A 12,724-nucleotide genomic window follows, 5' to 3' on the forward strand; every position below is an offset into this window, starting at 1 on the left:
GATACAGATAGATATGACACAGATAGATATGATATAGATAGATATGATATAGATAGATATGAATGATACAGACATGACAGATAGATGATATAGATAGATAGATAGATAGATAGATAGATAGATAGATAGATATGACAGATACAGACAGATGTGATATAGATGATATGACAGATAGAGGAAAGGGAAATATAGATCTATAGGTGACAGGTAGATAGATTTATAGTTGAGTCCGTTCTCTGTGTTTGTGTACTGCAGGCTTCAAGTTTTCACACCACACTTGAGAGAAACTCAGAGAAACTTTCTTCCTGCAGCTGATGGACGTGAAAACAACCTGCAGAGAAGAACATCAGCTGAAAGAAGAAGAAGAAACGAGGAGGAAGTTCAACACCATCAGCTGTTCCTCTGAGCAAAGCACTACCAGGTCTTCATACGACTGAGACATGTTGCTGCTCATGTTGGTCCTCGTTCTTCACTCGACTCGCCCTCCGTTAGAGACACCAGGATCTCTACTACTGTCTGCTGCAGATGTTCAACACCTGCATCTTTACTGGTCAGTACCGACATCTGTGTATCAACAGGTAGAGACATTCTGACTGTTGGGACAGAACTACACACGATAAGGTCAGCAGGGACCACAGAAGAAGACATGAGGAGGAGGAGGGGCTCTGAACCTCAGGCCTTCATCATCAGGTATCAGGTGATGGGAGACATGCAGTATAGTATATAGTAGTATATGCAGTACAGTATATAGTAGTAGTAGTAGTATATACTATATACAATACTATATACTGTATACTATATATAGTAATATACAATACTATATACTGTATACTATATATAATACTATATACAATACTATATACTGTATACTATATATAATACTATATACAATACTATATACTGTATACTATATATAATACTATATACAATACTATATACTGTATACTATATATAATACTATATACAATACTATATACTGTATACTATATATAATATATACCGTATACTATATATAGTACTACATACTGTATACTATATATAGTACTATATACAATACTATATACTGTATACTATATATAGTACTATATACAATACTATATACTGTATACTATATATAATACTATATACAATACTATATACTGTATACTATATATAATACTATATACAATACTATATACTGTATACTATATACAATACTATATACAATACTATATACTGTATACTATATATAATATATACCGTATAGTATATATAGTACTACATACTGTATACTATATATAGTACTATATACAATACTATATACTGTATACTATATATAGTACTATATACAATACTATATACTGTATACTATATATAATACTATATACAATACTATATACTGTATACTATATACAATACTATATACAATACTATATACTGTATACTATATATAATATATACCGTATAGTATATATAGTACTACATACTGTATACTATATATAGTACTATATACAATACTATATACTGTATACTATATATAATACTATATACAATACTATATACTGTATACTATATATAATACTATATACAATACTATATACTGTATACTATATAGAATATTATATACCGTATACTATATATAGTACTACATACTGTATACTATATATAGTACTATATACAATACTATATACTGTATACTATATATAATACTATATACAATACTATATACTGTATACTATATATAATACTATATACAATACTATATACTGTATACTATATATAATATTATATACCGTATACTATATACTGTATACTATATATAATACTATATACAATACTATATACTGTATACTATATATAATACTATATACAATACTATATATTGTATACTATATATATTATATACCGTATACTATATACTGTATACTATATATAATACTATATACAATACTATATACTGTATACTATATATAATATTATATACTGTATACTATATACTGTATACTATATATACTATATACAATACTATATACTGTATACTATATACAATACTATATACAATACTATATACTGTATACTATATATAATATATACCGTATACTATATATAGTACTACATACTGTATACTATATATAGTACTATATACAATACTATATACTGTATACTATATATAATACTATATACAATACTATATATAGTACTACATACTGTATACTATATATAGTACTGTATACTATATACAGTACTATATACTGTACTATATACTGTATACTATATATAATACAGTATATATTACTATATACAGTACAGTATGTAGTGCTATATACAGTACAGTATGTAGTAGTATATGCAGTACAGTATATAGTACTACATACTGTATACTATATATAGTACAGTATATAGTAGTATATGCAATACATTATATAGTACTACATACTGTATACTATATATAGTACTGTATACTATATACAGTACTATATACTGTACTATATACGTATACTATATATAATACAGTATATATTACTATATACAGTACAGTATGTAGTGCTATATGCAGTACAGTATGTAGTAGTATATGCAGTACAGTATATAGTACTATATGCAGTACAGTATATAGTAGTACATGTAGTACAGTATGTAGTAGTACATGTAGTACAGTATATAGTACTATATGCAGTACAGTATGTAGTAGTACATGTAGTACAGTATATAGTACTATATGTAGTACAGTATATAGTAGTACATGTAGTACAGTATATAGTACTATATGCAGTACAGTATATAGTAGTACATGTAGTACAGTATATAGTACTATATGCAGTACAGTATATAGTACTATATGCAGTACAGTATATAGTACATGTAGTACAGTATGTAGTAGTACATGTAGTACAGTATATAGTAGTACATGTAGTACAGTATATAGTACTATATGTAGTACAGTATATAGTAGTACATGTAGTACAGTATATAGTACTATATGCAGTACAGTATATAGTAGTACATGTAGTACAGTATGTAGTACAGTATATAGTAGTACATGTAGTACAGTATATAGTACTATATGCAGTACAGTATATAGTAGTACATGTAGTACAGTATATAGTACTATATGCAGTACAGTATATAGTAGTACATGTAGTACAGTATGTAGTAGTACATGTAGTACAGTATATAGTAGTATATGCAGTACAGTATATAGTAGTACATGTAGTACAGTATATAGTACTATATGTAGTACAGTATATAGTAGTACATGTAGTACAGTATATAGTAGTATATGCAGTACAGTATATAGTACTATATGCAGTACAGTATGTAGTAGTACATGTAGTACAGTATATAGTAGTACATGTAATACAGTATATAGTACTATATGCAGTACAGTATGTAGTACTATATGCAGTACAGTATGTAGTAGTACATGTAGTACAGTATATAGTACTATATGTAGTACAGTATATAGTACTATATGCAGTACAGTATGTAGTAGTACATGTAGTACAGTATGTAGTAGTACATGTAGTACAGTATATAGTACTATATGCAGTACAGTATATAGTACTATATGTAGTACAGTATATAGTACTATATGCAGTACAGTATATAGTAGTACATGTAGTACAGTATATAGTACTATATGCAGTACAGTATGTAGTAGTACATGTAGTACAGTATATAGTACTATATGCAGTACAGTATGTAGTAGTACATGTAGTACAGTATATAGTACTATATGTAGTACAGTATATAGTACTATATGTAGTACAGTATATAGTACTATATGCAGTACAGTATGTAGTAGTACATGTAGTACAGTATATAGTACTATATGTAGTACAGTATATAGTACTATATGCAGTACAGTATGTAGTAGTACATGTAGTACAGTATGTAGTAGTACATGTAGTACAGTATATAGTAGTACATGCAGTACAGTATATAGTACTATATGCAGTACAGTATGTAGTAGTACATGTAGTACAGTATATAGTAGTATATGCAGTACAGTATATAGTACTATATGCAGTACAGTATGTAGTAGTACATGTAGTACAGTATATAGTAGTACATGTAGTACAGTATATAGTACTATATGTAGTACAGTATATAGTAGTACATGTAGTACAGTATATAGTACTATATGTAGTACAGTATATAGTAGTACATGCAGTACAGTATATAGTACTATATGCAGTACAGTATGTAGTAGTACATGTAGTACAGTATATAGTAGTACATGTAGTACAGTATATAGTAGTACATGTAGTACAGTATATAGTACTATATGTAGTACAGTATATAGTACTATATGCAGTACAGTATGTAGTAGTACATGTAGTACAGTATATAGTACTATATGTAGTACAGTATATAGTAGTACATGCAGTACAGTATATAGTACTATATGCAGTACAGTATGTAGTAGTACATGTAGTACAGTATATAGTAGTATATGCAGTACAGTATATAGTAGTACATGTAGTACAGTATGTAGTAGTACATGTAGTACAGTATATAGTACTATATGCAGTACAGTATGTAGTAGTACATGTAGTACAGTATATAGTACTATATGTAGTACAGTATATAGTACTGTATGCAGTACAGTATGTAGTAGTACATGTAGTACAGTATATAGTAGTACATGCAGTACAGTATATAGTACTATATGCAGTACAGTATGTAGTAGTACATGTAGTACAGTATATAGTAGTATATGCAGTACAGTATATAGTACTATATGCAGTACAGTATGTAGTAGTACATGTAGTACAGTATATAGTAGTACATGTAGTACAGTATATAGTACTATATGTAGTACAGTATATAGTAGTACATGTAGTACAGTATATAGTACTATATGTAGTACAGTATATAGTAGTACATGCAGTACAGTATATAGTACTATATGCAGTACAGTATGTAGTAGTACATGTAGTACAGTATATAGTAGTACATGTAGTACAGTATATAGTAGTACATGTAGTACAGTATATAGTACTATATGTAGTACAGTATATAGTACTATATGCAGTACAGTATGTAGTAGTACATGTAGTACAGTATATAGTACTATATGTAGTACAGTATATAGTAGTACATGCAGTACAGTATATAGTACTATATGCAGTACAGTATGTAGTAGTACATGTAGTACAGTATATAGTAGTATATGCAGTACAGTATATAGTAGTACATGTAGTACAGTATGTAGTAGTACATGTAGTACAGTATATAGTACTATATGCAGTACAGTATGTAGTAGTACATGTAGTACAGTATATAGTACTATATGTAGTACAGTATATAGTACTGTATGCAGTACAGTATGTAGTAGTACATGTAGTACAGTCTATAGTAGTATATACAGTACAGTATATAGTACTACATACTGTATACTATATATAGTAGTCTATAGTAGTATATACAGTACAGTATATAGTACTACATACTGTATAATATATATAGTACAGTCTATAGTAGTATATACAGTACAGTATATAGTACTACATACTGTATACTATATATAGTACTGTATATAGTACTATATGCAGTACAGTATGTAGTACTACATACTGTATACTATATATAGTACAGTCTATAGTAGTATATACAGTACAGTATATAGTACTACATACTGTATACTATATATAGTACAGTCTATAGTAGTATATACAGTACAGTATATAGTACTACATACTGTATACTATATATAGTACAGTATATAGTACTATATGCAGTACAGTATGTAGTAGTACATGTAATACAGTATGTAGTACTATATGCAGTATTATATACTGTGTGAGATACAGAACATGACGCAGCAGTGAGATCAGACTTGTGTTTTATTGTTTTTAACTTCTTCCACATTGAAATGTAACGTTATGTATTTTAAACAGACATCATTCATGTTCACTTTAATTGACTCAACGTCTGTGTGAAGAGTTACAGATGATATAATAGTTATATTATAACAAACTACTGTTTTATGGTATAATGAAGTATTAATGAGTCCTGCTGGTCTGACTGATGCTGATGTTAAAATAAACAGATGAAGACGTGCTGTTAAAACATGTTGACATCACTGTTACTGTTGCTACGGTAACCTCAGCTCAGATGTGTCTCCACTGGGATGTTTCCTTCCTCTTTTCTTTGTTCCTGTCTGATATTTCACCATTACAAGTGTTGCTTTACATGTAGTGAATCTAAACGTTCACAGATCAGTTACAGTCTGAAGACCAGGATCTAACTCTATTATATGTACTCTATGTTTTCACTGTAAAGTTCTTTCTTATATTATTTAGGATGATTTAATCTTGTGTATATTTTCGTTATGAACCACGACACCAAGTATCCTTGTATATGAAAACCTGCTTGGCAGTAAACCTGGTTCTGGTTCTGGTTCTGGTTCTGGTTCTGATGCAGTTTACAGTGAGATTATGCTAAGCTAACCGTTGCTATTTGGTCATATTCATACTACGTCTTTTAATGTTCACGCTAACGTTAGCTTCAGCTAGCTCAGCAGCAGTTGTGCTGTGATTAAACACTGATGAAGTCTTTATTACTGAATAAAGCTTCAGTGTGATAAACTCATGGAGACACATCGAGGTGGAAACATGAATGTTTATTCAAATAAAATCATTATTTTAATAAAATTATTCATTAAAATCTTAAAATCAACTTTAAGCTTTTAAATATCATCTCAACTCAAGCATCTGTGTTTCCATGGTGACCAACAAAAACTATTAAACATACAAATCAGTCACGGCTTTTACTCTGAAAGTGTTATTTAGAAAACAAAGTTACGGGCACTCTTGGCTTTATCATGCTGTTGCCATGGCAACCACCGGGTCAGCTGATCTCTGTTCTCGGACTTGTTTCCATCATTGAATTCAAACTGGTCTAAATAAAAGGCTGAAACAAACTGGTGACAGAAACACTGAGAGACACATCTGTCTCACGGGAGGGGAGGAGGTGGCGTTGTCATGGCGATGCGTCTTGCTGTTGTCCTCAGCCTGCAGAGGAGACAACGATTACAGTGAGTGAAATAGTCAACACAGATCAATACTCAGTTTATCACAGACACCTCCCAATAACTTTCCAATAATATTCCTGTGATCATCCCATAATATTCTAACTACAATGTTTTCTATTGATGAATTAATTGAGTTTATCAGCCTCACAGCTGGTCTAACGGACGTCATTAAACACACCTGTGCTGTTCTCAGGTGTCACAGGTTCGCTGCTGTTGTGTCTGCAAACAACCAATCAGAGGACAGAGAAACAGCCGAGTGAACCTGTGTGTGTGCTGACAGGACTCTTCTTCTGCTGCTGCTGGGAAACTGTGAGACGCCGTGTTCAGACCAAACCCAGCAAACCCTTTCATCTGAGCGGGGTCAGAGCGTCACAGCTCATCCGCTGCATTACGCTGCGTTGGCCAATCACAGGCAAGCGCACATTCCTGGGATTACTTTGTAACGTGAACGCTGTATTTGACTGTTTACCTCGTGATCATCGTGATGAAAGATTAAACGTGAATGTTACAAACAGCTCCAACTCCACTTCCTGGATGGTGTTTCATCATCTCAGACCCCCACACTGCTGGTTTGGTCTGAACGCGGCCTACAGCTGGACCTATATCTGGCGTAACCATGGTTACAGCCATTTGTCTGTAGGTTATGCACAGGTTTGGATTCACAGTTCAGAGTGATATTTCATAAAAATACGTTAAATAAAAAACATCCTGACGTTATAAAAGTCTTCATGTCCAAGAAGTGATAATCAGTGTTCGCATGTGTGTGTGTGTTTGCGTGTCTGCGTATCTGTGTGTGTGTGTGTGTCTGCATGTGTGTGTGTGTGCGTGTGTCTGCGTGTGTGTGTGTGTGTGTGTCTGCGTATCTGTGTGTGTGTGTGTGTGTCTGCGTATCTGTGTGTGTGTGTGTGTCTGCATGTGTGTGTGTGTGCGTGTGTCTGCGTGTGTGTGTGTGTGTGTGTCTGCGTATCTGTGTGTGTGTGTCTGCGTATCTGTGTGTGTATCTGCGTGTGTGTGTGTCTGCGTATCTGTGTGTGTGTGTGTCTGCGTATCTGTGTGTCTGCGTGTGTGTGTGTGTCTGCGTGTGTGTGTGTACGTGTGTGTCTGCGTGTGTGTGTGTCTGCGTGTATGTCTGCGTGTGTGTGTGTGTGCGTGTGTGTGTGTGTGTGTGCGTGTGTGTCTGCGTGTGTGTGCGTGTGTGTGTGTGTCTGCGTGTGTGTGTGTGTGTATATATGTGTGTGCATGTGTGTGTGTGTGTATATATGTGTGTGTGTGTGTCTGCGTGTGTGTGTGTGTATATATATATGTGTGTGTGTGTCTGCGTGTGTGTGTGTGTGTATATATATGTGTGTGTGTGTCTGCGTGTGTGTGCGTGTGTGTCTGCGTGTGTGTATATATATGTGTGTGTGTGTGTGTGTATATATATATATATGTGTGCGTGTGTGTGTATATATATGTGTGTGTGTGTGTCAGACAGAACAAACCTTTGTTTTTAGATGTCATGATGGTCCAGCCGATGTATCCAACACACACAAGAAGAAGAAGAAGCGTCACAATAAAGAGGCCGAGGAACACGTCGCGCTCTTTAAGATACTTTAACTCTGCAACACAACACACAACATGACCTGTAGTGACCTGTGATGACCTGTGATGACCTGTAGTGACCTGTGATGACCTGTGATGACCTGTAGTGACCTGTGATGACCTGTGCTGACCTGTAGTGACCTGTGATGACCTGTAGTGACCTGTGATGACCTGTAGTGACCTGTAGTGACCTGTGATGACCTGTAGTGACCTGTGATGATGTCTCTCAACATGAAACAACTTAGTATCGTTCCCTCAGAGTATGATGATGTTTTGTTGTCACAGCTTGCTAAATGGTATTAAAATCAAGCAGTAAATCACCTGTTTTATTACCCTAAGGTGCCATCTATGTACTGGGTTTTTCCTAAGCGATGGTTAGCAAAAACAGACATCGCTGTCCTAACAGACGCTGAGCAGCTGCAGGTTTCTGAGGTCAAACAGACTGTTGAGTTATTTTCTTCAGCTCAGAGTTGGTTTAAGTAGTTTAATGCTGCAGAGTGTGTTGATCAGCAGCTGTTACTGCTGCTCTGCTCCGCTAACGTTAGTCTCTGAGTGACGGAGTAGAAAGTTCACACTTTACTTCATGTTCATCTAGCAAAGGTAGTTAAAGTCATTAAATTAAAAAATGCCTGCAGCCGCTGCGTTTCTGAAGATGACCTGCAAGATAACCCCAGACTGTACATGCTGCAGACTGTCCAGGCGCTGCACTGCCCTCACAGTTGAGCTCCGCCTTTTTCATTCCGTCAACATCACGTGTCAGAATTTTCTACAAAGTAACAGCCAGTAATACAAAGGCGGCTATGATAGATATATCATATGATAAGTCGATAACATATTTATGGCCTGACTGTGTGAGGAGCTGTTACTGACCATTACTGCTGACGACCTGCAGCTGGACTTCAGCCTGGCTCAGGATGGTTGTTCCCCGGCGGGTGGTGCAGTTGTAGATCCCTTTGTCCACCAGGCTGATGGTCTTCAGAGTGAGGCTGAGGTCTCCGCTCTCCAGAGCGTCCTGACGCAGCGCCGTGCGTTCTCTGTACAACTCGTTCTGGTCGTTGGGCTGGTCGCGGTTGTCACGACGCACGTGGACGGCTATGCTGGGGTTGCTGCGTCTCCACTCCACCAGAGAATCTGTAGGCACAGCTGCTTTCACCTGACAGGGCAGCAAAATAAACTCCGCCCCCTCATTCACCTTCATCTCCACTGCTGAAGCATGCTGGGAAACTAGGAGGACAAACACACAAACTGATTTTATACTTTAAACGTCACTTCATGGAAAATTAAACTGTTGTAAGATACTTCACACGAACAAAAGTATGTGGACAGCTGTGAATCTAAAATCTATGTAACTGGATGCACAAACAATAAGAAGATAAACAAAGATGAAGAACAGTTTGGAGACTATCAGCTTGGAGACCCCAGCAGAGACATGACTCAACCTCTCAACACAAGCTGGTAATATTCAACAGACGTCAGACAGATCAAACGAGACGAGCAGCAGCAGCAGGCCAGTAAACTGAGTGACAAACATCATCATTTAAAATAAAAAACCCTTAAAAACAAATGATTTTAAAGAGGAAATTGCAGCTTGTTCCAGAGCTTTCATCCACGTTACACAGCTAGTAAGTGGGACCTTGAGTTGACTGACAGTTAAACTCAGACTCAGTTATATTAAAGGTTTTTAATGGATTAACGTCACAGTTTAAACCTCCTCGTGTTAAACAGCTTCTGTCCTGGGAGGCAGTAAGTTACTTTAGTGAAGCTGCAACGATTAGTTAATCAATTAATCAACAGAAAATTGTTATTAACTATTTTAATAACAGATTAATTGTTTTAAATCATTTTTCAGGAGATTCCAGCTTCTTAGACTCTACCACAGTAAACTGAATATCTCATCTTTGATCAACATTAAGCAACATTTTTCACCATTTCATGAACCAAGAGACTGATGGATTAATCCAGAAAATAATTAACAGTTAGTCATAAAATTAACAGTTTAGTCAGTAATGAAAATAATTGTTACTTGCTGCCCCAAAGTAGTTTTTACTTTAAACCTTAAACTGTGCCGATAACACTAAATAACAAATGATTTAATAGCAGGTAATGAAACCTTACTATTTATTGATTTAGTTAATTAATTAATTACCCTCTTAATGTTCCATTAACATATATTTTTTAAATCCTTATTAACGTGTAAATTGTCCCGAACTGTCATTGGATGCTGTAACATTAATATTTCCCTTCATTGACCACAAACTTTAACATATTCTGGTGATAAATACCGTATCAGTAAAAACGCTGTGCTGTCTATATGTACTGAACATACTGTATTCAACCATGTAAACACATAGTTCTAATTTATTAATTAATAAACATCTACCAGTCAAACAAAGTGACGTCACAATAACGACCCAGCTCACCAAACCAGACTTTATTCACAAATGAAGCAATTCTGCATGTTGATGTAACTCAACTGTTGGCTGCAACAGAATGAGAGTATATGCAGTATATATATACATAGATAACGAGTCTATAACTTTATGTTGTTGGAGATTATTGATCTGGTTGGGATCCGCCAACATGCAGCAGAGAGGAAGATGAGGAAATAAAGGCCTCAAACACAGCTGAATATAACAGGAAGATGTTATATGTTTAATTAATGTAGTTTGGTTTATAGACAGCTGAATACAACAGGAAGATATCACGTGTTTAATTAATGTAGTTTGGTTTATAGACAGCTGAATATAACAGGAAGATATCACGTGTTTAATTAATGTAGTTTGGTTTATAGACAGCTGAATATAACAGGAAGATATCACGTGTTTAATTAATGTAGTTTGGTTTATAGACAGCTGTACATAACAGGAAGATATCACGTGTTTAATTAATGTAGTTTGGTTTATAGACAGCTGTACATAACAGGAAGATATCACGTGTTTAATTAATGTAGTTTGGTTTATAGACAGCTGAATATAACAGGAAGATATCACGTGTTTGATTAATGTAGTTTGGTTTATAGACAGCTGAATATAACAGGAAGATATCACGTGTTTAATTAATGTAGTTTGGTTTATAGACAGCTGAATATAACAGGAAGATATCACGTGTTTAATTAATGTAGTTTGGTTTATAGACAGCTGAATATAACAGGAAGATATCACGTGTTTGATTAATGTAGTTTGGTTTATAGACAGCTGAATATAACAGGAAGATATCACGTGTTTAATTAATGTAGTTTGGTTTATAGACAGCTGAATATAACAGGAAGATATCACGTGTTTGATTAATGTAGTTTGGTTTATAGACAGCTGTACATAACAGGAAGATACGAGTCTTAAATCGTGTGTTTTCTGAGTCTAGTTTGGGGAAGAGGAAGACGTTAACGTCATCTTACCGTGCATGATGAACAAAACCGCCACAAAAACCTTCATCTTCCATAAAAACAACAACAAACACAAACTGCTGTTTGATCAGCGTGTCCTTTCAGACCAGACAGCCGGTAAAATTCCGGTTTAACGGCTGTTTATCGCGTGTCCGCTCCGGTCCACTCCCTTTCTGAGAAGTTAACTTTCGGTTTCCCAGGAAATCTGCACTGTTGTCAAGACAACCAGAAACACCTGAAACATCCGGTCTCAGCCTTCACAATAAAACCTTTAACTAAATCATCTCCATAACAACCGAGCCAACTCTGCCGAAGGAGACCACGAGATGTGGTTGAAAGCTAAACGTTTTTGTCCAGCTGCTGTCTGTAAATTAGAAGAAAAAACCTCTTCCTTTCTTTGTGTGTGTTTGCTCACATTTACATAGATTTTTAAAACATTTATATTTATTCATTTATGTTTATTTTTTAAATGATAATTTTCACTCATGAGTTCTGTGTTATTGAGTCATAGAAAGACGATCTACCAGGACTTTATACCTGAATAATACAATAAAAATACCAACTAATGAAAATACCTGTCTATCTATGAATTTATCTGCAATAATAATCCAGTATAACAATATACTGTGTATATGTGTGTATTGTGTGTATGTGTGTGTATTGTGTGTATATGTGGGTATTGTGTGTATGTGTGTGTATTGTGTGTATGTGTGTGTATTGTGTGTATATGTGGGTATTGTGTG

At 34.4% G+C, this 12,724-nt stretch overlaps 1 protein-coding gene across 5 annotated transcripts; it reads right to left on the reverse strand.

Annotated features, from left to right (window-relative positions):
* Nucleotides 1-5,810: 5,810 nt before the first annotated feature.
* Nucleotides 5,811-12,199, reverse strand: LOC137174385 (myelin-oligodendrocyte glycoprotein-like). Of its 5 annotated transcripts, none has more exons than XM_067579624.1 (5): nucleotides 11,994-12,199; nucleotides 9,483-9,823; nucleotides 8,500-8,614; nucleotides 7,197-7,237; nucleotides 5,811-6,998 (listed from the first exon to the last, which is right to left on the reverse strand). In XM_067579624.1, exons 1-4 carry the CDS (start codon nucleotides 12,028-12,030, stop codon nucleotides 7,215-7,217), a joined length of 516 nt encoding a protein of 171 aa, XP_067435725.1. In that variant the 5' UTR covers nucleotides 12,031-12,199; the 3' UTR covers nucleotides 5,811-6,998; nucleotides 7,197-7,214. The 5 variants fall into 5 exon arrangements, with proteins under 5 accessions (XP_067435725.1, XP_067435724.1, XP_067435723.1 ...); XM_067579623.1 differs by having other exon boundaries at nucleotides 8,500-8,616; nucleotides 9,476-9,823; XM_067579622.1 differs by having other exon boundaries at nucleotides 8,500-8,616; nucleotides 9,470-9,823.
* Between the last annotated feature and the right edge of the window lie 525 nt (nucleotides 12,200-12,724).

The sequence above is a fragment of the Thunnus thynnus genome, chromosome 22, assembly GCF_963924715.1.
Source record: "Thunnus thynnus chromosome 22, fThuThy2.1, whole genome shotgun sequence".
NCBI classification, from domain to species: Eukaryota; Metazoa; Chordata; class Actinopteri; order Scombriformes; family Scombridae; genus Thunnus; species Thunnus thynnus.